The 25,271-nt window shown below is 38.8% G+C and overlaps 1 protein-coding gene and 1 long non-coding RNA gene across 6 annotated transcripts in view; one reads left to right on the top strand and one right to left on the bottom strand.

Annotated features, from left to right (window-relative positions):
- TMEM45A (transmembrane protein 45A) overlaps positions 1-25,271 on the bottom strand; it is a 73,799-nt gene that overhangs the window by 12,220 nt on the left and 36,308 nt on the right. For 2 of the 5 annotated variants that reach the window (XM_042956463.1, XM_042956459.1), the window contains exons 1-4: positions 8,893-8,923; positions 4,938-5,129; positions 3,198-3,410; positions 1,611-1,795 (exon numbers count right to left, since the gene is read on the bottom strand). In XM_042956463.1, the coding sequence (XP_042812397.1) occupies positions 1,611-1,795; positions 3,198-3,410; positions 4,938-5,129; positions 8,893-8,917 (615 nt within the window). In that variant the 5' untranslated portion in view covers positions 8,918-8,923. Of the gene's footprint in view, positions 1-1,610; positions 1,796-3,197; positions 3,411-4,937; positions 5,130-8,892; positions 8,924-10,017; positions 10,100-11,001; positions 11,159-25,271 lie in introns of those variants that run through there. The other 3 variants (XM_042956461.1, XM_042956460.1, XM_042956462.1) reach the window with 3 other exon arrangements.
- Positions 11,289-21,057, top strand: LOC122230565. The gene is made up of 4 exons (XR_006207552.1): positions 11,289-11,420; positions 14,097-14,314; positions 19,983-20,038; positions 20,655-21,057. It is a non-coding gene; the product is annotated as an uncharacterized LOC122230565 (long non-coding RNA).

Below are 25,271 nucleotides of genomic sequence, written 5' to 3'. Positions count from 1 at the left end.
AAAACTGAAAATAAGGAGAAATTGACAAATCTAGAACTATCATATGAAACTTTAGCAGACCGCTATGAAATAGATCAATAAGATGAAAAGCAAACAGGAAGACAGAAACAGTACAATTAGAGTTACAAGAGCCTGGCCTCACCTCTCACCTTGAGAGGAACCCTTTTATTTGCTCTTGATTCCACTGGTGCCCACAGTCCTGCCACTCAGCTCTACTCCCACTATACAGTGCTGTTCTGGTCTGGCCCACAAGGTAGGTGGCTTGCCCTGTTTCTGTCTGTGTTGTTCAATTGCAGCTAGGTTATTTTCTCATTTTTTATTTATTTTTTCTTCTTTTAGTTTCTTTTTTTATAGTATTTTTAAATTTTCATCTTTCATTATTATGTGTCTGGAGTAGAGGAGATACACTGACATATAAACTCACTGTGTCATCCTGACCACAAATTAGCTTTTTTGAAAATTTTAAAATTTATCTTTATTTTTGCATAGGCAATGCATGCACATGGTAAAACATTCCAATCAGAAGATATAGAATTCATAATAGTGTTTTACATACCATTTTATTCAGCTTTTCAGCAAATGATAATTTAACAAAATGACTTGTATTTATGAACTGGTTAAATTCATCAGTTTCATCACATTACAGGATATTTGTTCCTCTATGTCATTTTTCCTTCAAAATACCCTTTGCATATAGCCCTTCTTTACCAGCCTCTGTTCCCCACAACCGTTCCACGCTTACCTATGCTTAAATATCACAGCTTTCCTATCCCGTTTTGACCATGATGTCTCCTTGTCACCACTTTCTTATCACTCCTCATATGAAATGTAAACCCCTGCAACAACCTCATCCCAAGTTCCTGCTCTCTGGCAACTAAACATCTCCTCTAAGAAGTCATCCTCAATTAAACCACATTCACCTTTCATCCCAGACTTTCTTTACATCTACATATGCATATTAGAGTACGATGTATCAGTCTCTGTAAAATATACACTCACTGATTGGAATACATGTTTTTGACAACACACCAAGGTTAGGTAGTCAACAAAGTAAAATGGAAAGAGTCTAGGACCCACATTTAGATCTTTGTTCCATTATTGTGTAAACCTGGGATAGTAACTTGGTCTCACTGAGTCATATCAGTAAATTGAGGATGATAATACCTAACTTCCAGGTCATTTTGAGGACAAAATGAAATAATATGTATGTAAAAAGTCCTCTAGAGTGGCTGGTTCATGGTTGTTTCTCAGTAAGTAATAGTTTCCTCTCTTTCCTGCCTTTCATATATTTCTCAAGCTTATGACCCATTACACTGTAAGCAGCTTCAGGATTAGAAACTGCTGCCAACAAAAAGCAATGGCTCAGAATTCCTACCTTAGAGATATTCAGGTATGTGATGAAGATGAACACATCCTACTTCCTTCCCCTCTGCTCCATCAGCACTCCCACCAGCACACTGGGCTACTCAAAGAAATATCACCTCTCAAAGACTCACATTCTCTCTACAGTCAGCACATCAGAAGGAAGTCTCTAGGTTATAGAGCAAAATATCCCACCAAAAGATTACAGATGGAAACACCAGGCACATTAACTGGAGGCCCCAACTCACCTGCCAGAACCAGCTTCCCTGAAGCAGGATAAAGGTCATCTGAAGAAGCTCCACAATGACATTGTTCCTTACAAAGAACTCCAAGAAGCCTATCAGGGCTGCCACAAAGACAGCCAAGACCAGCAGCTGGTGCACAAAGATGTCCAGCACTTCCCGGCCATGAGTGTGGTTGTACAAGATAAAAGCTGATAGAGAGGGAAAAAACAGTTTGCCTTTTTCAATGAAACCAAGGGACACCACCATTTCTCTTTCTCTCTCTCTCTCTCTGTCTCTCTCTCTCTCAGTGACCCCACACACAGAATTTTACACACTCACATGTACATGCGCACACACACACACACACACACACACACACACACAAATCTGTCCAAAATAACAAGTGCTCTCTGTTTCCCACAATCATGGAACCCTCTAACATTTTTGGAGTTATAATTAACTCTTAAGAATGGAAATCTAACACTCCTTTTCCCTTTACTAACCTTTATTTCCTCGTCTAATATATCATGACATTTTCAACTAACTATATTTCAAAGCATCTTCTATGCAGGTGGATGAAAAATAAGTGCGATGGGGGCAGGGGAGCAAGAGTCAGGGTGAATTCGCAGATGAATGAGACAAATCCTTGCCTTAAGGAATTCAGTCCATTGGAGTAAACAAATAAATACACAAATCATAACAGTGGATTTTGATGGGTATGACAACATGCTCTGGAAACTCCCAAGAAGCAGTAACTACCTATATGTTTTAATCCCATGAACAGATTTCAGCTTTATCTTCATGAGGAGGAAGAGATGTTCAATTAAAATATGGTAACACCCTGAGATAATGAGAATCATGATGTTGGTTGTTGATGCCCATCTTTTAATTAGTCTTTGTTCTCAAAGAGGAGTTAGCAAAAGTCCTCATCTTCAGATGTGGGAAGGAAGGTGGACAGTTAGGAAATGATTGCCTCCCGATAATGTGGGGATTTTTTTTAGTCCTATAATCAATCTATTTCTTATAAATATACCAAATGAAAACAAATCACTGAACACTTGTTTTCGCTGTTGCCCTACACAGTAACAGGGACATCAACTGAACAAAAAATGTTTTTCATTAACTTCTCAAAAATAGGACCCCTTATTTTCATGTGACTGATTTTTTGACCCTACTTATTATGTAATGGTGGAGTTTTACTATATCAATATGAAAAACACTAATTAGTAGGTTAGCAAGTTGCTGTGAGTGGTCCCCTCACTTCAGGATATTCATGCTTTACTTAAGTTCAGCTTCATTTGTTAAAAATGGAAAAAATGATAGTCTCCAGGATAATCTAGAGATAAATAACCATGGTAGGTGTTCTTTAAGAATGATGTAAAATGTGAATAAAGTACACTGAATGGTCATGCTTGTCCTATTGTGCTACATGAGTCAGTAAGGAAGGAAAAATCCTTGGCATCCTGCATAGGACATCTGACTATTTCACCATGGCCCAGATGGCCTGGTTGATCAAGCTGGCACCAGGACACTAAAGGAATATTATTGTACAGGGCTAGACAAGTGTCCAATGATAATGAAAGGTACAGTAAAGTACTCACTTATACTTACCCTCAACAAATAAGGCATTCGACAACAGCAATTTGATTAAGGAAATGGGAAACGAATTGATGATAAACCTTAAGATGTTTGCCACGCCCACCAGCCCGAAGAAGAAATACATGGTGGAATGATGCCAGCTCAGGAGTTGGACCCACTGGCCCTCTTTATAGTTATATAAAGCCAAGTGGGGCCCTTCAGTAACAAACTGCTCTCCAAGCATGCCTGCAAAGGAACATATCACAGTTTTAGCAACCTTCTCCATAACTTCACAGAGAAAGCAGGAAGATAGGAGAGGTTAAACCCATAGCTTAGTTAAGTTGAGTGTCCTTTTATGATGCTGATTCTTCTTTCTTGGCTTTTTCCCAACAGCTAAGCACTGGTGCCTACGGCTGGTTTTAGAGGTTCAAATACTGGTTTGGATGATCAATTTGTAGTCAAAGATAACCAATTTAGACAAACAGCTGTTTATCTCACATCTTCAAAGCCTATCATTTCAGTTCCCACTTAGTTCTGTGATCAGTTCCACTGATGGTCTTAGTTCCTATTGTCACCTAATGACTAGATAAATCCTGAATGATGTGGGATTTGGATTTGTGAGCTCAGTCCTACAAAGGCCTATTACTTCCTTCTGATACATCTTACATCTTGGGGACTTGCCATGAAGGGGGGAGTTGTGCTTGATTCAGAATAAAAATGCTAGAGGTCAGCTTTTCCCCAATTAAGGATAACTGAGAAAACACAGACAGATTATAGCACATGGTCTAGTCTGTAACACAAACAGTTAAACTTTCTTAAAGATGTTATGTTGTGTATTAACCTATGGAATTTGGCATGGCAATTCTTCCCGTTGGAAATGGTTGTTCTATAATTTGATGGCCATAGCAAAGACCTAGTGCCATGAATAAAGCATGAAGAAATACAAAGGAAAATGAGAACATTATGCCTTTCACAAAGGAGAAGCTGCAGTGGAATTCTAAAAACACAGAAAATTTTCACAAAATCTTATAGTCAACGCAAAGGCTTTAGAATTTATCTGGCCTAACTTCCCTTTTCAATTTAGAAACCACACAAAAAAGGATGAAAGTGCATAAAGCAAGGTTTTCTTCAGCCTGATCTCTGTACAGTCCAACAGCAACAACTTATGATTGAAGCTTTCCCATAGTCACTTGATTATTTTGGTGCCATTTTGAAAAATGGTTTCTGATTTTCTGATAAATTTTACTCTTTAAGGCATCAGAATAAATTATATAAAATCATTTCATGGGCACCTGGTTTGATTCCAGCTCAGGTCATGACCCCAGAGTTGTGGGATCGAGCCCTGTATCAGGCTCTGTGCTGAGTGTGGAGCCTGCTTAAGATTCTCTCCCTCCCTCTCTCTCTCTCTCTCTCTCTCTCTCTCTCCCCCTCTGCCCCTTTACCCTGCTTGTTCTCTCTTTCTCTCTCATAAAATAAAATAAAATAAAATAAAATAATTTCAGAGGTTCCAACTAATTCTATAAGGGAAACTCACCTTGAGTGGGCAGGCAAGTTAATTACTATGACCAACTCATTAAGGAATAGGCCTTTGTATAAACATGAAGTGCCCCCTTCTAACAAATTTTATCAGATACAAATTATAATCAGAATATGCATTCAGGGATATTTTTGAATAAAAAATTCATTTTAGCCATTTCTTGATTTGATAATTATCTCTTTGTGTGTAGAAATACCCAAAAGGAAAAAAACAGAACACAGAAATGGTCCACTCACCAGTTAAAGCCATGCAAATTATTGTAATTCCCTCCACAATATCTATTCGATGGAATAATGCTTTGGAACCAAGGTAGGAAGTCCGTTTGTGCTTTTTGCAGGCATACTTCAGAGTGCACTTTATGGTCCACCAAATACCCATGATAATGAAGAAGGTTCCAGGGAGGGCATGACCTCTGAAACTCCCCATGTCTACCAAGATGAGAACATATAGAAGATGAAGACATTTTGTTTCCAAAATTTGACCAAAACATCACTTGTTCTCATAAAATACATGATTTTCAGATTATTATAGATACACCACTGAGTCAGAGAATTCAACATTACTGTCAACAGTAGTAGGTTCACTGCAATATCAACAATGCGAACAAAAAGAAAAATTCATACTCCCTGAGCACTTACCTTTTGTGCTAGGCACTGTGTCAAGTGTTTAGCATGCAATCTCTACCCTAATTTTTACAACATACCACGAATGATGATTATTATCCCATTTTCAACTGGGATACAGATTTACAGAGTTAAGTGACTTGCCCAAATCCCACAACTATTAAGGAAGGGCTTTGCTGTTTTTAATAGGAAACTCAAAAGGATTTCTTAAAATGATAGCATGTGGGGCGCCCGGGCGGCTCAGTCAGTTAAAGCATTCAACTCTTGATTTCGGCTCGGGTCATGATCTCACAGTTCCTGAGTTTGAGCCCCACATTGGGCTCTGTGCTTACAGCACGGAGCCTGCTTGGGACTCTTTCTCTCCCTCCCCCCAAAATAAATAAATAAACTTAAAACAAACAAACAAACATGTGCTACACTACAGAGTTACACTTTAAGCATATTTAGAGGAAAGTAATATGAATGTTTGACCTATATGTTTAAAACTTCAAATTTTATAAAATTGCCTATAATTTTTTTTTAAGTGTATAATTTCAAGTACCAAGCACCAAGTATTTGAAAGAGACCATTAGTGCTCATCAAATATCCATGTGCTCCTCCACATACTTTTCCCAGCCTCTCCTCCAGTTGAATCAAAACCATGCTTCTATCCCTTGGGATGAGCATTGAGGAGGGCACTTGTTGGGATGAACACTGGGTGATGTATGTAAGTCGATTTGACAATAAATTATATTCAAAAATAAATAAATAAAAATTTAAAAAATAAATAAAAATCAGCATCTACCAAAAAAATAAAATTAATTAATTAAAAACAAAAAGAACCATGCTTATAGTTCTGGTCAATGGACTATGGCATTTGTCATTTCCAGGTTGAGTGAGTTAACAGCCTTTAAGTCTCCTTTGCCCTGCCTTGGCAACCCTGGTATGGCCTATCTGCAACATAGTGGATGGCCAACAAGGCTGCTTCAGATTTTGCCAGATACAACCCCCAATTGTGCTAAGTTATTGAACTTTTGAGATTTAATAGCTTAACCCAGCCTATCCAGATGGATATTAAGCCAAATAAAATTGTAAATTCTTTTTATATGATTGTTACATAATGCAGCAAATAATAAAAAGAAATATCCTCTGTTTTTGGTCAATGCTATAGAAAATCAGTCTTGAATTATGTAAGTAGCCCTTTTTTCAAATGCATTGTACCAACAACAGAATAACAGAGAGAGAATTCAGAATCATCTTTATGAATCTGACAGCAGGCCAGATGCAGGAGAACTGAAAAAAGGAGATTTCATGTTTCCCTTGGCCCAACAGAGTGCTTTATCTCCTTGGGTGGGTACGGGGCATCTCAGTTCAGGGAAGACACTTTGGGTTACTTCCACATCCTTCTGACACAACTGTGAAGTTTCAAGGGGGAATTGTGAAGCTGACTCAAACAATAAGAGTCTCTTAAATTTCCAGTCAAGACCCCAGATGGGTACTTTGCGCACCCCTGAATCAGCCAAACCATCTAAGAGACTCTAAGTCAATATAGTTGACTCTTGAACCACACAGGGTTGAACAGCTTGGGTTCATTTATGTGCAGATTTTTTACAGTACAGTACTATAAGTGCATTTTCTCTCCCTCATGATTTTCCTAATAACACTTTCTTTCCTCTAGACTTTTGTAATAATATAATATATAGTATTTATATATATACATATATATGCATATATATATACACATACATATAGTATGTGTGTGTGTGTGTGTGTATATATATATATATATATATATATATATATATGGCATAAAATATGTGTTAGTTGACTGTTTTATGTTATCAGTAAGGCTTCTGGTCAACAGTAGGCTATTAGTAGTTCAGTTTTGGGGGAGTCAAGGGATTTTCAACTGTACAGGGCGTTGGCACCCCAAACCTCCACATTGTTCAAGGTCAACTGTATATCACATAGTGCTAATGGCCCATTCTTGTCCTAACTCTGACTCTAATTAGTGGTGTGGTTTGGTGAGTGTCTCTTAACCTCTCTGAGCCTTGGTTCTTAATAAAAGAAGGAAATGGCCTAGATGACACCTGGAGTTCCTTTTCTGCTTGGACATTCTGTGATTCATTATCCTAAACACCATCTTTAGCAGCATTACTGAATTCTCCTGTTTGTCTTGGCTTATACAGTCATGTAGGGTTGAAAAAAATACTTTCATGTGGGCTTGAAAAATACATTCAGACTGTAAATTACTTGTACTTCTCTGGAGAAGAATTTGTTATGTTTTAAGATGCCTTAGAGGTTTTATATTCCTTGGTACAGGAAACCCATTTCAAGAAGTTATCCTAAAGATACAGGCACCATTTAAAACATGCATATGTCTAAAATCAGGAGAATGATTAAACAATTTTTGCAGCCACTAAAAGTTTTTAAATAACTTAAGTGATATGGGATATATTTAGTGAAAAGAATAGCATTTTTAAAACTAGAGAAGGGGCTTTGGATTCAGACTGACTATATCTGAATCCCAACTTTACTGTTTACTAGCTACGTAACTTGGGCAAGTTATTTAAGTTCTCAGTACCTCTGTTTCCTCTCCTGTAAAATGGGACAAATATAACAGTACCTACCTCCTAAAATTAAAATGAGTTACTCCAAAACAAATAATCCACAGGGGCATTAAACAAGATCATGTAATCCTCAACCTAGCTCAAACTACCAAAGTAGAACAAAAGTAAAATCAAATGAGAAATTCTACTTGGAAACTAACTGCTGCAAAGCAAAAAGCATCTATATAATTCTCTTGGAAATCATTTGTGTACTGCTTATAACATTTCTCCTGCTGCTGTCTTAGAGGGTTCCTGGAATCTTTTGTGGTTATTTAATTCCTTCAGTGCATTTAAAGAATAAGCTTCTTGAAAGCAGGTACCAAAATATATTCTTTCTACTCACCCACTAAATTTGGATAGTATCTTATACCCTATGAAGTTCTAACTAAGCCCTTTTTATAATATATGATCATATATTTATAAAACGTCTCTACTCTGATTTCTCAAAGTTCCCTCATACTCAACATACCCACAAATTGAACGAATCACCTTATATATCCACCCACTACCAGAAAATAATTTTCCCTCAGTCACTTATTTTGTTAATACCACCACCATTCACTCACTTACCCAAACTCAAAATATGAAAACCATCCTAGAGTCCACCTATGTCTCTGAAAACTAATAGGTTATTAAGGCCTATTGCTTCTACTGTCTTGCATCAACTGACCCCTGCCCCAAATTTGGCTGACTCCTCTTGCTATTTCGATTTTATCTGCTTGGGGAAATACCTCCTGATGGCCCAAACAGGAGAGGGTCCCCTTATACCTTTTCAAGGTACCCAGTTCTTATTTTAAATGAATTCTTTGTGTGATTAGTTATGGAAAGTCTGTCCTCTTTATAAGCTTCTATGTCCATCACTATTGAGAGCCTGTCTAGCAGGCAACTGGGGCCTCTCAGAGGTTAGGAGCTTGGGCTACCTTCCATTTTTTGATGCCCTGAACCTGAGAAATCTAAAAAGAAAGAAAATGACGGGGCACCTGGGTGGCTCAGTTGGTTAAGCATCCATCTTCGGCTCAGGTCATGATCTCATAGTTCGTGAGTTCAAGCCCCATGTCAGGCTCTGTGCTGACAGCTCACAGCCTGGAGCCTGCTTCGGATTCTGTGTCTCCCTCTCTCTCTGCCCCTCCGCCACTCATGCTCTATCTCTCTCTGTCTCGAAAATAAACACTAAGAAAAAAAAATTAAAGAAAGAAAGAAAGAAAAGAAAGAAAGAAAGAAAATGCCAAAACAGGGTTACAGAAACCATGGTTGCTTTTCAATGTTTAGAGCTACCTAATAAATATCTTCAACACACATGCAAAATATATTGCCACATGAAATTTTATATTTGGGGACCTTCCTCAATGTGTGGCTCTGGGCAAATAATCTTCCCGATTTACCTTCATAGCCATCATTATAATAGGTTCCTGTTGCCCCCAAAGCTGAGTAAACCAATATATCTCACTCAGCACAGGCACTGGGATGTGATAGGGAAGCAATGGTGAGTAGAAGGTTTTTGAAGAGGGATATGAGGTAGTCAGGGTTAGGAAAGAAATGAGGCATTGCTCCTTCCTCAGTGATAGAACTTCTGTATCTTTAGCCTTTTAATTCGAAACAATGTGATGGTTTAATGGTTCTCTGTTTAAAAAAACTCAAACAAGGGGTGGCTGGGTAGCTCATTCAGTTAAGTGTCTGATTCTAGATTTCAGTTCAGGTCATGATCTCGCAGTTCATGAGATCAAGACCCACATCAAGCTCCATGTCACGATCTGGACTGACAATGCAGAGCCTGCTTAGGATTCTCTCTCTCTCTCTCTCTCTCTCTCTCTCTCTCTCTCTCCCCCTCCCCCACTCACACTCTTTCTCTCAAAATAAATAAACATTAAAAAAAAACCTCAAACAAAAAGAAGTCAAAGTAGGCTTGCTATATTTGCCGGGCTAAGGGACCTAACAGACCAAGTTGCTCCTGTCAATGACAATGGTACTCATTTTACTTCACTTCCATTGTGGAGAGAAAAAAAACTGCTCAAATCCTCAAATGTAACTTCACTGTGATCTCCTAGAACACTGTGATCTCCTAGATTACCCATAAATCTATCTTTTATTTCCTGCTCTACTATTACCTGAAGTTGCAATTTACTGCTTGTGAAAGCCAAGTAGTCCAGAGTTTGATTCAATTTAAATCCAAATATCAGACACGTCCCCCTTCAAAAGAAAACACAGGGCTTTTCTCACTGGCAAAGCAAATCATACTTACCAGACAACCAGCAGAAACCTCAGGGAAATCACCAGAATAGGAAACAAAAAGGTCTTTCCTCAATATCCCCCCTGCCTGATCTTGCCACTTATAATCCCATGGGGAAAGTGGTTCACCCAGGCCTAAAATGGTGGGCTGCAATATTCAATCACTGGTTCCCAGCTGCAATTCATCCTAAAAATTCATACTTCTCCTCCATCCAAAAAAAAAAAAAAAACAAAAACAAAAACAAAAAACAAAGAACAAAAAGCAACCCTCTGTCCCTAATGACAACCAAACATCATTCTCTGGGCTAATAACAAGCAATGACACCTGACATGCTTTTTGGCCTCTTTTTTTCTCACTGTGCCCCAAACTTACACACTCACTTACCACCCTAAAGGGAAATATTTTTAATTTCTAGCACTTAGAGATAATATTGGACAAATCCCAAGATCTAACTCTGTTGTCAATGTTAATTCCTGTGTTACAGCCCCATAAACCAAACAGACCAAGCCTGCACACAGAACTCAAAATAGCTCACAGAATGAGATTCTACAGTTTTCTTAGAGGAATCTCAACCAAATACCAACTTCAATATAAAATGAATACCATGGGGAAAACTAAAATTTCATCCTGAGCCATCAGCAAAATAAAGTATTCCTAAATCTTAAATAGTGATTCATTTAAAGGTACATTTGTAAATCCCAATACACGAAGCCAATTTAAACTATTTCTTAACTTTGCTTTACCATTTGCTTTAACACTTAAAGCAAAGTGTATACAAGCATTTGTAGCTTTAAAACTCTCCATCATTCCATATGAAATTTCAACTATTTCAAAAGAATTTTCTTAGTTAAATTATCCTTACCTTTACACTTTCTTCAATGTAAAGTCCAGCTCAATTCTCTTCCCCCAAGAATTTATAGTGGTTCCAGCCTCAAGAAGGAAAAGCAGATACTGACTGGTCTAAACCTAATTACTCTTCCTTCTTAGACACTAAACCAATGTGTTTATGTTTTCCAGCATGAAGGCAGCAGATAAACCTTCAAAATATGTCACAATGCCTTCATAAATGTAAATCTTGGGGCCACACCCTTTTGAAATCCTACTTCCTGTCCAAACATTGTGTCATAGAGTAGTTCCCAATAAGACTCACCTTGCCACACACCCACATGACCACTAGCCTCAGATGTGTGTCCCCTGCTGTGAGAACCAAAGCCAATGGAGCATGTGTGATCTTTGCTATCTCTTCCAGGTCATCGGGATGGACAGAAGACAAGGAGAATGGTATGGTAGCAGTAATATAACAGAGCATGTCCAATAAGTCCTATGAAGACAAACCATTTCTTAACATGCAGTGCCTCAAGCAAAAGATTGTCACATGAGCTAGGGTTGGAGTCAAAATCAAACAGTAAGGAAAGATGATGGAACAAAATTGCTATAGGTCATCAGTGCACTTGTCCTCAAGGAATACACAAACTGGTAGAGAGACAAGTGTATAAATTATTCTAAGCCAATGTGAGGCTTATATAAAGTGAAATGGAAACAAAGAAGAAGCAAGCAGCAGTTTGACTTTAAAGAGCCAGCACCTGCTATCCTGCCTGTATACAAGTCTTATTTACTCTCTCAATGATAAACCCATGGTGAGCAAGGACCATATCCTCTATAATGCTTTGTACCTAATTACCACTCAATAAATAGCCAATGAATGATGAGCTGCTGCTTGAAACCCCACCATCTTGAAAAACTGACCTGGATGGCAACCAGTATCAAAAACAGCTAGTGTAGTTAATTAAATGCAGATTCTTTGGACCCACTTCAGATTTACTGAATCTACCATCAGGGGGCGGACCATGAGTGGACCATTTTTAATAAGCACTCATCAGTTAACTTTTTGTATTCTTGAGTTTTGAGAACCAAAGGCTTAGAGTACATGAAGACAAGCAGAATGACACCAAGACACTATTTAAATGTGACTTCCCAAGGGTGCCTAGGTGGCTCTGTTGGTTAAGCATCCGACTTCAGCTCAGGTCATAATCTTGCAGTTCATGAGTTTGAGTCCCACATCAGGCTCTGTGCTAACAGCTCAGAGCCTGGAGCCTGCTTCAGATTCTCTGTCTCCTCTCTCTCTGCCCCTCCCTCACTCATGCTCTGTCTTTCTCTCTCTCTATCTCAAAAATAAATATTAAAAAATTTTTAAATGTGACTTCCCTATAACCATACCCCAGGGGCCATTTGTTTGCCATCAGTGTCATAAGCCCTAATGTGTTTGCTCACATCAGGCTTCATATTGAACAGAGGTGGGTGGCTCAACAGCTGCTCCCAAGGCCAGAATGATAATCTGGCTCCAGGAGAAGACAATAACCATTCTAGGGTGCTGTCATTCTATTTTATTTTATGTCATCATATATTATTAAGATATTTTATTTTATTTTGATCTCTTTTATACCCCAGCCTTTTACACCCATACCCCTGTCAATCTTGAAATATCAAACCCACCCATGTCAAATGGGCTATTCTTAACCAAAAATCCAGAATGTCAAACAGAACTCTACATTTTATTTTTTTATTTTTTTATTATTTTTTTAAATTTTTTTTTTTAACGTTTATTTATTTTTGAGACAGAGAGAGACAGAGCATGAATGGGGGAGGGTCAGAGAGAGGGAGACACAGAATCTGAAACAGGCTCCAGGCTCTGAGCTGTCAGCACAGAGCCTGATGCGGGACTTGAACTCATGGACCACGAGATCACGACCTGAGCTGAAGTCGGCCGCTTAACCGACTGAGCCACCCAGGCGCCCCAGAACTCTACATTTTAAAAAATGACCTAGGGTGAGCTAATCCAAATACATATGCATTAAAAAATAAAACCAACAAACAAAAAGTAAGAACAAATGTCATGTTGTATTACCTGCCTGTAATGAACTCTTCCAAGTAAATAAAAGCTTGGACTATTTTTGTTAGTAGTGGTGCACCTGAGATGGGAAGGAAGCTAGCATTCATAGAACATCCACTATGTGCTAATATCTTCTCACACATCTGTTTATTCTATCCTTGAGACAACAAAGAAAGTATTATTATTTCCACCATAGGTGTGAGAAAACTGAGATTCCAAGAGATTTACTGACCTACTATAAGTCATAAAGGAGTGAAGGCCAGAGCCAGGATTCCAAGGTCCTTATATATCTCATTCCAAATCTCATACTGTTCCCCTACATAAAGGCAAAGACTAGAAATGACTTCAAAATGACCCGATCAGTACTCACTGAGTACCTGTGACTAGGTTAAACACCATAAGGAAAGGGCTTCTCCTTCTGGGACTTTCTACCATTGAGTTGTCAGCACATGTAAAGGACGTGAAACTTTGCACATAGCCTGAATATTCAGCACTCTTGGAGTCAGAGTCAGAGTGCACAGGGATGCCAACCAAAAGGAAAGCTGGTCTGAGTAGTCTGCAATGACTTCATTTGACAAAGGTCTAGATGCTAGAGATAAGTATCAGTGATGTGGTAAGAACCTAAAGAAATCATTCTATTCACAATTCAAGTCAATGAACAATGACTGAGTACTTCACATACATCTAACAATCTTTTTCAGGTTATAGGAGACTCTATGGTGAGCAAGTATATCTATTTTTCATGGCTGCTACAACTCAGCTGGCAAATGTTCTCCAATTTTAAAAACCCAGGTGATTAGACTGGGCCTGCCAGAATAATCTCCTCATCTCTAGGTCACTAACTTTATCCCCTCTGCAAAATCCTTTTTGCCATGTAATATATTCACATGTTCCATGAATCAGAATGTGGTGGGGACATTATTCTGTCTATATCAGCAACATATACGTGTTTACAGTTTGGCAGAACAAAGCAGAAAAAACACACATGACTGTGATACCAAAGAGGTGAGCCAAGATTTAGGAATAAAACACCAGGGGTATGATGAGTCCTTTCATTTGATTTACAGGAGTGAGACAGGCCTATGCCAAGATCCTGTAAGACTATAAGAACCATTTGAGCTGAACTTTGAAGAATGAGTAGGATTTTGAAAGTGGGGCTGAAAGGAAAGAGCACTCTAGACATAAGAAATGGCAGAAAGTTACAGGGGATAGTGAAGTCACTCTTACCGTGGGAGTAGAAAACAATAGAAAATACAACTGGAACCCCTACACATATGGGAAGCTAGTAAGTGGCAAAAATAACAACACAAATTACCAACAATAAAAAATTAATAGTGTTTTGACAATTGAGTCTTCTAGTTATCAATAAAAATCAAACTAGATCCCTACCTTGCACCAGATTCAAAAATAAATTCCAGGTGGTTTAAAGACCTAATTGTGAAAATAAAATGTTAAAATTTTAGTAGAAAACATTTGAAAATATCCTTATGGCCTTGGGATAAGAAAGGATTTTTTTTAACAAAATACATAAAGTAAAGTAATGAAGGAGAGGGCTGATACATTTGACCTCTTCAAAAAGCATATATGAATGCCAAAGAAGCACAGGAAACGATGCCCAACATCATTAATCATTTGGGAAATGCTAATTAAAATAACAAATACCAATCCTCATTCACCAGAATGGCTACATTTAAGAAGACTGACAATAACAATGACACTGGCAAGGAAGGATGTGGACCAGCTGGATCTCTCATACACTGCCAGCGGGAACGCAAAATTGTATAGCCTCATTCAAAAGCAGTTTGTCACTTTTTATAAAGTTAAACGTGCACTTATCATTTGACCCAGCAATTCCACTCCTAGGTATTTATCCCAGAGAAATTAAAATTATGTCCACACAAAGATTTGTACATGAATGCTCACAGTAGCTTTATTCATAATAACCAAAACCCAGAAACAGCCTAAATGCCCAACTAGTGAATGCACAAACTGATACATCTCTGAATAACTTTCTCCATCTATAAAATCAAAGTGATAAAAGTATTTCAGAGGTTTCTTGTGAAGATTAAATAAGTTAAAATGCAAAGTACTTACTTGAAGGGTAGTTGGTAAACAGAAAGCAATCAATAAATGTTAGCTATTATTTTGACATCTACAAGTTTTAAGATTTTTTTTTGTTACATAAAATAGATTTAAATATTTTTTGCTGGCAACTTTGTAGATCCACCATCCCATCCCTGAATACTCTATTTTCATAACTGTTTTATGTGATATGGAAATGAAATCCTATCATGTATAAAAGTCTCTTTCAGTTTCCCTACTCCTTCTCTTCAATATGGGCCTTATCCTCATAATCTAAGATAGTTACCAAAGCTCCAGCCATCACAATCATGTTCTAGGCTGCAGGAGAGAAGAAAGGGCAGAAGGAGTCTCTGTTTCTCCTTTCAATTAGTTTCACTGAAGTATAACTTACATGCAGCAAAATTCACCCCTAAATTTTACAGATGAAGAAATTGAGGCAAAGTTAGAAATGAACTAAAATGTCCAAGGTCATGGAAGGGATACATATGGAGCTGGCATTGATACTTAGCCCTGGCTCTATAATGCCTCTATCACAATGGTACCATAAATAAAGTTAAAAGACACATAAAAGAGATAGAAGATATTTGTAATAAATATAACTGATGAAAGTTGAGTAGCCACAACTCATTTGAGTAAATACCTGGGAGCACAATCCTGGATCATACGGTAAGACTATTTTTAGCTTTGTAAGAAACTGGCAAGTCGTCTTCTAAAGTGGCTACACCATTTTGTATTTCTACCAGCAACAAACGAGAGAGTTCTTATTTTTCCATATTGTCTCTAGCATTTGTTATTGTCAGTGTTCTAGGTTTTGGCCATTCTAATTGGTACGTAGTGCTATCTCATTGTTGTTTTAATTTGCAGTTCCCTAATGATATATGATGTTGAGGAGCTTTTCATATGATAATTTTCCATCTGGATATTTCCTTTTCTGAGGTGTCTGTTCAGATCTTCCATTCACTTTTTAATTGTTTTCTCATTATTGACCTTTAGGGGTTCTTTGTATATTTCATATATTAGTTCTTCATCAGATGTATGGTTTGCAAATATTTTCTCTCAGTCTATGACTTGTCTTTTCCTTTTCTTAAAAGCGCCTTTCACAGAAACGGAATTTTTAATTTTCATGTGATCTAACATACATATTTTCTTCCATAAATTGTGTACTTGATGTTGCATTTAAAAACCCATCATGCTCAGTTGGTTAAGTGTCCAACTTTTGATCTTGACTCAGGTCATAATCTCACAGTTTATGAGATCGAGGCCAGTGTTGGGCCTTGAGCTGACAGTGCAGAGCCTGCTTGTTATTCTCTCTCCCTCTCTTTATGCCCCTCCCCACCCCCTGCTCACGCACTCTCTCAAAAAAACCCAAAATACAAGAAACCAAAACTCATCATCCTACTCAAAGTCTCACCACCATTTCTGGTGAAATAGAAATAGCACTCCCTACTAAACCTGCATCATAGCAAACTTGAATCTCTTGGAATCCCAAGGAGGATGGCGAACATGCATCCATCTTGATGAACTGCTTCAACAAAGACATGACTTCCACCCCAGTATTCTGCTATCCACTCCCTACCCACAAAAGAAAGCTCTGTCACTGTGGTTCAGAGCAGAGTCACAGGCACCTGGTGGCCTAGACTCACTATTAAGCGTATATAACCAAACTGCAATGACCACACCTGAATCAACAATGTTGACATGTTCCTTTGCATCAAACCTTCTACCAGAAGAATTGCTATTGTTAAGAGCTCTATTGACAAGGTCATCTGGATGAATCCTTGGCCTATCTGCAGAGAACACCCTGTGGCCACATTCTCATGGCTTTGGCTGCCTCACCTCTTCTTTACCCACCTTCCTACATCCTGCTCTTCCCTTCCTTTTCTCCCGTCTGCCTACCACAACCAATTCTCAGGAGGCCAGCAGTGATGTGTCTGGATTCTAAGCAAATAGCCGTCAACAGCATGGAAACCATCTTGGGAAGGAGAGGCACTTCTGGATCAGGTTCCAAATTTTGGCTTTGTTTGTATTTGTGTGTGTGGAGGAGTGGCAGACAGAAGGTAATCAATAGGAGCCCAGAAAGCCACGAATATGTAAAAAGGAAATGATTTGCCAACTAGCGTTAACAGATCTCTGAGTTCCTGAAGTTCACAGGCTTACACAGTACACACTCATGCCATTCTCCACGTCTCTGCCACAAGTTGCCCACTGGTAGATGTCCTTTCCCCACCAGGCTATTCTACAAAATTCATTCTAACCAGATTTTCCTCTAAAAACTTATTCTGGTTATTCATTTCTTCCTTTCTCCCTGCTGCCTACACACACATGAATATGATTCCATCTGGATCTTTTTCCCCTGGGGCAGGTTCAGGTGCAGGGCAAGGGCTTGGGCCTCTGGCTTTTTCCCACTGTATCCAATACACATCCAGCCTTAGTAACCACCCCAAATAACTAACGACTGAACCTTTACCCTGTGCCAGAAGGGACAGTGTGAAACATCAGAGAAAAGAAGCTGTTTTTAATCTGAGGAAGTCTGTGGCACCCTGGGAAAGGCTTTTGGCAAATTGCTGGCCTTGTAGAAAAGAATTCATTTTTCTTTGGAATGAGTGCCTCTAAGGTTGTTCAGAGATATGTATGGAAATAATAACTAGTGCTCTCGGCTGCCTGCTTGTCCATTCATTCCCTCATTTCTCCATCTATCGATCCGTGCTTTCAACTAATATTTATGAAACAACCAAAGTGTTCCAGGTCCATCTCTATCCATCGAGGGCCTCATGTTAGTCAGATTCCCAGGTGATTCACATGCATATTAAAGTTTGATAAACACTGGTCTAAGGCAGTATTTCTCAACAGTGGCACTATTAACATTCTAGGCCAGATAATTCTTTGTTATGTGGGGCCATCTTGTGCTGTGTAGGATGGCAACATGTCTGGCCTCTGCCTACTAGATTCTGGCAGAATTTTTCCCCTCGTTGTGACATCAAAAATATCTACAGGCATTGATAAAAGTCCCCTGAGGGGCAAAATTATATTCCCTTCCCCAATTAAGCAGTACTGGTTTAGAAGGCCCTAGGTCAAATCCCCTTAACATGAAAATGATTTTTTTTCTTTTCTATTGCAAAAAAAAGAGAAATGTAACAAGTTTAACTGTTACATATTGTCTCAAAATAAGTCCAACCAAGATTATGGGTGCCTTTTTCAGAAAGATAAAGTACACATTATTGCAACTAATAAAACAAAACAACCATCATTTGGAAAAATACAGTTTGCAAGATTCTCATGACCTTTTAGGCAAAAATCTTCCAAGTTTTCTATATTACTACTAAGGAAAAAGAAGGGCCTGACATTAAATATGACATACACGAGGTCAAGGACTTAGCATTGGATATCATCACTGCCAACTATATATTTGGACCAGGTGCAATCAAATTATGATCCATATAGCACACCTTCCCATCTTGAAAAAGATGGATAATGTGGGCATAATGCCACCCTCAAATAATGGAAGTGGTGGTGAGGGAGGACAAGTCATGTTCAAAACCAGCTATTGGAAAAATAAGTGAATAAAACAAGCAGAGGCTGAAACCAGTATAGTGACACCTAAACATTGTGCAATTTTGTTGATGTAGGGGAGGAAATGGCAGAATAACTCTTCTGTGTCTTTGTCTGTTGGTGTCAGGAAATGTATGTCTCATTGTTTATTTTAATTACTATTTTTTTAAAAATAGGCCCCCCAAAAAAGATAGGTGCAACATAGGAAATAATGACTCCTGATTTTGGCAAGTGCCTCTGACAAGTAAAGAAAGAAACAGGGTAATTTCAGCTCTTGAGAAAATAACGCAAAGCAATAAGAGCGCTCAGGCTCAGTTTGGGGCAGTGGGGACAGTGGTTCCACTTCTGAAGTTCTGAGCTAGGCTGGGCTGAGCTAAGCTCAAAGATGAAGGCTACAGTAGGGAACACATGTAAAGTTTATGACACCATTGGCCCAGTCCTGCCCTCAAATATATACATTTTTACTGGTTCCATTTTGCAAAAGAGGCATTTAGACATTTGGCAGCTTGCCTGAATGTTTGTAGCCAATAAGTGGTACAAGGCAGAAAAGCAACCCAAATCTCTGGGGTACAGATTGGCGGTTTTCTTTCTGCAACACCATAATAACCTTGTTTTAGTTTCCTGTTGTTGCTTTAACAAATTACTGCAACATCTTACGATTCTGGAGGTCAAAAGTCTGAAATGAGTCTCACTCAGACCTCATTCTCTCTCACTGACGCTGACCCCATTCTCCTGTTGCCACTTGTCCTGATTCTGATTCTCCTGCATTACTGTTATAAGGACCCTTGTGATTACATTGGGCTTAACCTGAATAATCCATAGTCATCTCCTCATCCCCAAATCCTTAATTTAATCAGATCTTCCAAACACCTTTTACCATGTGAAGGAAACCAGAATGTGCCACCCCAAAATATGTCTCTTTGACATAAAAATTATTTCGAGCTGAAGGCAATTAAGAATGCAGGGAAAACTCTCTATATCCTCCCTTTTACTGACTAAACACAGGTTATAAATTCCCCTTTCACTGGAGACAGATGCTTATCAGCCCAGAGATGGCACCAGAGAAATCCACAAACAAAACTTATTCCATTAGTTCCCTCCCGTATATTTATCTTCCCATGGTTTTCTGTCCTTGGAAGCTTAAAACTGATTTACTTTGTCCTGTCCTTTCTCTACAAATTTCTTGTTCTTTGTTAAAGATGTACATAAGCCAGAATTCTAAGATGCTGCTTTGAGTTACTTTTCGTTAAGGTTTCTCCTGAGTGATGTGCACTGCACAGGTTAAAAAACTGTTTTCTTCTTGTTATCTGTCTTTTTGTTAGAGTCCCAGCTGAAAAACCAACACGGGTAGAAGTCAACTTTTGCCACCCCTATACATGTAAGGTAACATCTTCTGGGTTTCTAGAGATTAGGGCATGAACATCTTTAAGGCCAAAACTGACCACACCCCCTTAGGATTGCCAGTCACAATAAGGGCTTCTGACAATCACAAAAACATTTTTAAAAATCACTGACAGAGGGGAAGAAGAGAACAGTAATAGAAGGAGGCTTCGACAGACTTGCAGGATCCATGTCACTGAGGGAGGCTCAAAAGCATAGTGATGTCTACTTCTGATCCTGGCTGTATATAGAATCCCTTGAAGACCTAACAAAAAAAGCAACCAATGCCTTGATCTCAACTCCTAGAACTGCTTCAATTAGTGTGGGTAAACCCGGGCATCAGCATTTTAAAATCTGCCCCCAGGGGATTAATAACTCAGATTCTGGAATCAGACTACTTGAATCCAAAGGCCAGATTCACCTCTGTATGCTTGATCTGAAGCATATTATTTAACTTTGCCTCAGTTTCTTCTATAAAATGGGAATTATTCCATTAATAGAACTACTTTATAAAGCTGAGGATAAACTGACCTAATGCTAGTAAAGTTCCTGCCGCATAGTAGGTACTGTATAAATGTCTCAAAGCTCTCCAGACGGCTATCCTTCCTCCTCAGGCTGGTGCCCACTGTGATTTCTGTGCATGTCCAGGATGTGAAGAGCAGGGTCAGGAGGCACCACAAGCCTAATCTCCCCTGTCCTGACTGCTTGTGATGGGCTCCGGAAGTGCTACCCCCAATGTGCCAAGGGAGGGGCAGCAGTAGGAGTGGAGTTGCAGGAATGCATAAAAATTAGACAAGTGAATAAGAAGAAACAACCAGAAAGGCTGGAGTGGAGGTGGAAGAGGTGTGATTGGTCCATGCAAGTTAGGAGGAATGCTCAGGGTCCGGTAATGGTGATCAGGGTTTCAATGTCTGCTAGAGCAGTGGTTCTCCACACAGCTACCACAGCAAAACCATCTGGGAACGAGAAAAACACTTAGAGCCTCTGGTTCCCACACAGAACAATTAAATCAGAATGTCTGAGGGTGAGGCCTGGGAATTCTTTCTTTCTTTCTTTCTTTCTTTCTTTCTTTCTTTCTTTCTTTCTTTTTTCATTTTGTAAGCTTTCCAGATGATTCTAGTTAGCCAGAGTTGAAAGCATTGGGCCCTTCTCATAAACCTGCCATCTAAGGTTAGTCAGCCTCACCAACCACAACGTGAAGTGAAGTGGAGAGAAAGGCTCACGGTGACAGGGTTCCTATTCTATGCCAACACACCTGACACGCACCAATGAATTTAATCCCATAATTATTATCACTGTGTTAGAGATAATAGCAAAGAGGTGCCTTTCATAAGAACTGTAATGTGATTATAGTGTCATGACTGAACCCAAGACTCAACCCCAAGTCTATGTCCAAAAGGGACAATGGAAGAAAAATGACCCCTTAGAGAACCCACCACTCTAGGAACCAAAATAAAGTCCTCTCGATTCCATGAGAGGAATCATTTAACCAGACAGAGACTTGAAAAGTTAACTCACTTCCCAAGTCCATAAGCTTGTAAGTGGAAAAACCGGAATCTTGACTCAAGTCTGTCCACCTCTAATCCTCACCCTCTCTTCCATCATTTCTGCCCTCCACACCTCAAAAGCTAATTGTTACAACCATAACAAGAATCGTTCACTGAATGCTGGCTGTCTCAAACACTGTACTGAGAACTTGACATGTATTCTCCAAGGAAAATCAAGTAAAATGACTGGGACATATCAACAAAATAGTTAATACACAGGGTAAGGGGTAGCACCACTTGGAAGGGTTAGAAATGCAGCTTCTCTGGTCCCACCCCCAACCTAAGCCAGAATCTGCATTTTAAAAAAAATCCCCCAGGGAATTCATCATCACATTAAAGTTGGAAAAGACTGGGATGACTGGGTGGCTCAGTCCCTTAAACATCTGACCTCAGCTCATGACTTCACAGTTCGTGGGTTTGGGCCGGGTCAGGCTCTGTGCTGACAGCTCAGAGCCTGGAGTCTGCTTGGAACTCTGTGTCTCCCTCCCTCTCTGCCTTTCCCCCATTCACGCTCTGTCTCTCAAAAATAAATAAACGCTTAAAAAAATTTTTTTTAAGTTGCAGAAGACTGCTTTAGGTGGTTTTTATTATTTTCTTTTTATCTTTCCAAAGAGTTGTTTTGGTGATGTGTAGGCACGGCCTAAGATTCTCCATTTACCAGACCTTACAAGGCTCCAGTGAACAATACACAAGGAAGCAGCTGCCTGCATTTGGTGGTTTACAATGCTGTCAGGAAGGGCAGAGGGCCCCAAAACACCCTTTCCCCAGTACAAGTCTTTCCTTGGAGTCTCCCAGGGTGTCGGTCTCTAGATGCACACTGTTGGATTCCAAATATCCTCAGCAAGAGAGTCACTCCTTAACAAGACAAATTACACTGAAAGTGAGATTCACTAATAGCTTATGAAAGCCACAATGGGACAAAGCAGTGTTTCTCAAACTCGAGTAATATGCAGACATTTTAAAAGTAAAAAAAAAAAAAAAATTCTTTCCAGAGCCACTATGTTGCCTTAAATTGTTTTTATTATAAACTTTCTTACATAGTAAAAATATATATTTGGACAATTATAAAAATAAACCAATTTACAAATTAAATATAAGAAAAACTACAAAACCAACACAACCAAATAAACAAATAAAATATAATAATTACTTCTGCTAAAATAAATGGACTTTCACGGCATGACTATCACACTGACAGCTCCAGGGTATATTCTTTTTGGTTCAGAACATGTATATTATTTTGTCCCCCAGTTGACTCAATTTTCTATTCAAATTAAATTCCACTGAAAGGCTGTTTGGCATGTTAAGTCCATATTCTTTATGCATCAACCCTTGATAATTAAAGCAGTGCTTCTTGCCTGTCACAATCCTAAATAGAAATGTAAGCTGCAGCACTGATATCATTGGTTGAACTCCGATATAAGATGTGTATGCAGGTGATCTAGGAGATGCTAATAATATTTCTCAGTTCTTGTTGAAATGAAAGTGCAGAGTTAGATTATTATAATAGAAAGTTTACAGACCTCTTTCTCTGCCCACAAGAACATGTCGGCAGATGCCTAGGAACTATCAACTCCAATTTGGGAAATGCTGGAATGAAGAATTAGGAAGAACTGGGTGCCTGGGTGGCTCAGTTGGTTAAGAGTCCGACTTTGGCTCAGGTCATGATCTCCCCGTTCACGGGTTCAAGCCTAGTGTTGGACTCTGTGCTGACAGCTTGGAACCTGGAACCTGCTTCTGATTTTGTGTCTCCCTCTCTCTCTCTGCCCCTCTCCCCCTTGTGCTCTCTCTCTCTCTCTCTCAAAAATAAACATTAAAAAAATTTTTTTAAAGAATTAGGAAGAACTATACCTCAATAGTTAATGGGGGGAAATTCCTCTTTATATAAATATTTCAGCTAGTAAATGCAGAAGAAGTGATAGAATTTAGAACTCACAAGCCCTAATGAATTAATAAACTCAGCCACTAATAAACAAAGATGGCTAAATACAAATCAAAACCACAATGAGATACCACCTCACACCTGTCAGAATGGCTACAATTAACAACTCAGGCAACAACAGATATTGGCAAGGACGCAGAGAAAGAACCCTTTTGCACTGCTGGTGGGAATGCAAACCAGTGCAGCCACTCTGGAAAACAGTATGGAGGTTCCTCAAAAAATTAAAAATAGAACTACCCTATAAATCAGAAATTGCAGTACTAGGCATTTATCCAAAGGATACAAAAATGCTGATTCGGAGGGGCACATGCACCCCAATGTTTACAGCAACACTATGAACAATAACCAAAGTATGGAAAGAGATCAAATGCCCATCGACTGATGAATGGATAAAGAAGATGTGGTATATACACACAATGGAATATTACTCGGCGATCAAAAAGAATGAAATTTTGCCATTTGCAACAACGTGGATGGAACTAGAGTGTATTGTGTTAAGCAGAATAAGTCAGTCAGAGAAAGACAAATATATGATTTCACTCATATGTGGAATTTAAGAAAGAAAACAGATGAACATAGGGGAAGGGAAGGAAAAATAAGATAAAAACAGAGAAGGAGACAAACCATTACAGACTCTTAAATACAGAGAACAAACTGAGGTTGTGGTGGGGTGTTGGGTGAGGGCATGGGTTAAATGGGTGATGGGCATTAAGGAGGGCACTTGATGTGATGAGCACTGGGTGTTGTATATAAGTGATGAATCACTAAATTCTATTCCTGAAATCATTATTACACTATGTTAACTAACTTGGATTTAAATTTTTAAAAAAATGGTTGACATCCCAGAGAGATAACCTGACAAGGTGTGCCTGAAGTATTCTTGCAAAAAAAAAAAAAAATTAGCTTCGGTGTGATTCAGCCTCTCTATATAATTACCAATTGATAGGACATTCAGGAGCAGAGGAGCATGTCAAATGATATCTTAGGGATACAACAGTAAAATCCAGATGATGCAAAATTATACAGAACAAACTAGTTTCTTCAACAGATAAATTTAAGAAAAACAGAGGTAAAAGGAGAACACATATACCAATAGAGAGTTCTGAGTGGTATCTACAATTGCGATGTATGGACAATATTTAGATCTTAATTCAAATAAAAATAATTCAGGATTTTAAATTTCATAGGGGTAATAATAGCATTGTGTTTAAGTTTTTTAAAGAATCTTTATTTTTTAGAGATACACACTGAAATATTATGGACCAAACAATATGACTTGAATTAGTTTCAAAATTGTAATGGTTGATTTTGTGTTAAACTTGCTAAGCTCATGATACCCAATTTTTAGTCAAACACCATCTAGATGTTGCTGTGAAGGTATTTTTTAGACAGAATCAATATTCAACATTTAGACATTGAATAAAGCAGATTACCCTCCACACTGGGGGGGGGGGGTGGGCAGTGGAGATCTCATCTAATCATTTGAAGGCCTTAAGAGAAAGGAAGTAATCTGGCCTCCAGACTGTTTTCCCAATAGAAACTGCAACATCAACTCTTCCTTGGGTCTCCAGCCTGCTGGTTTAGGACTTCAGATTTCAGACTTGCCAGCCCCCATAATTGCAAGAGTCAATTCCTCTAATATCTCTCTCTCTCTCTCTCTCTCTCTCTCTCTCTCTCTTTCTCCAACCCCATGTATTTGTATATACATATACATACATCCTTCTGGTTCTGTTCTCTGGAGA

The sequence above is a fragment of the Panthera tigris genome, chromosome C2, assembly GCF_018350195.1.
Source record: "Panthera tigris isolate Pti1 chromosome C2, P.tigris_Pti1_mat1.1, whole genome shotgun sequence".
Taxonomy (NCBI): Eukaryota; Metazoa; Chordata; class Mammalia; order Carnivora; family Felidae; genus Panthera; species Panthera tigris.
This window is presented reverse-complemented; position numbering and strand designations above follow the sequence as displayed.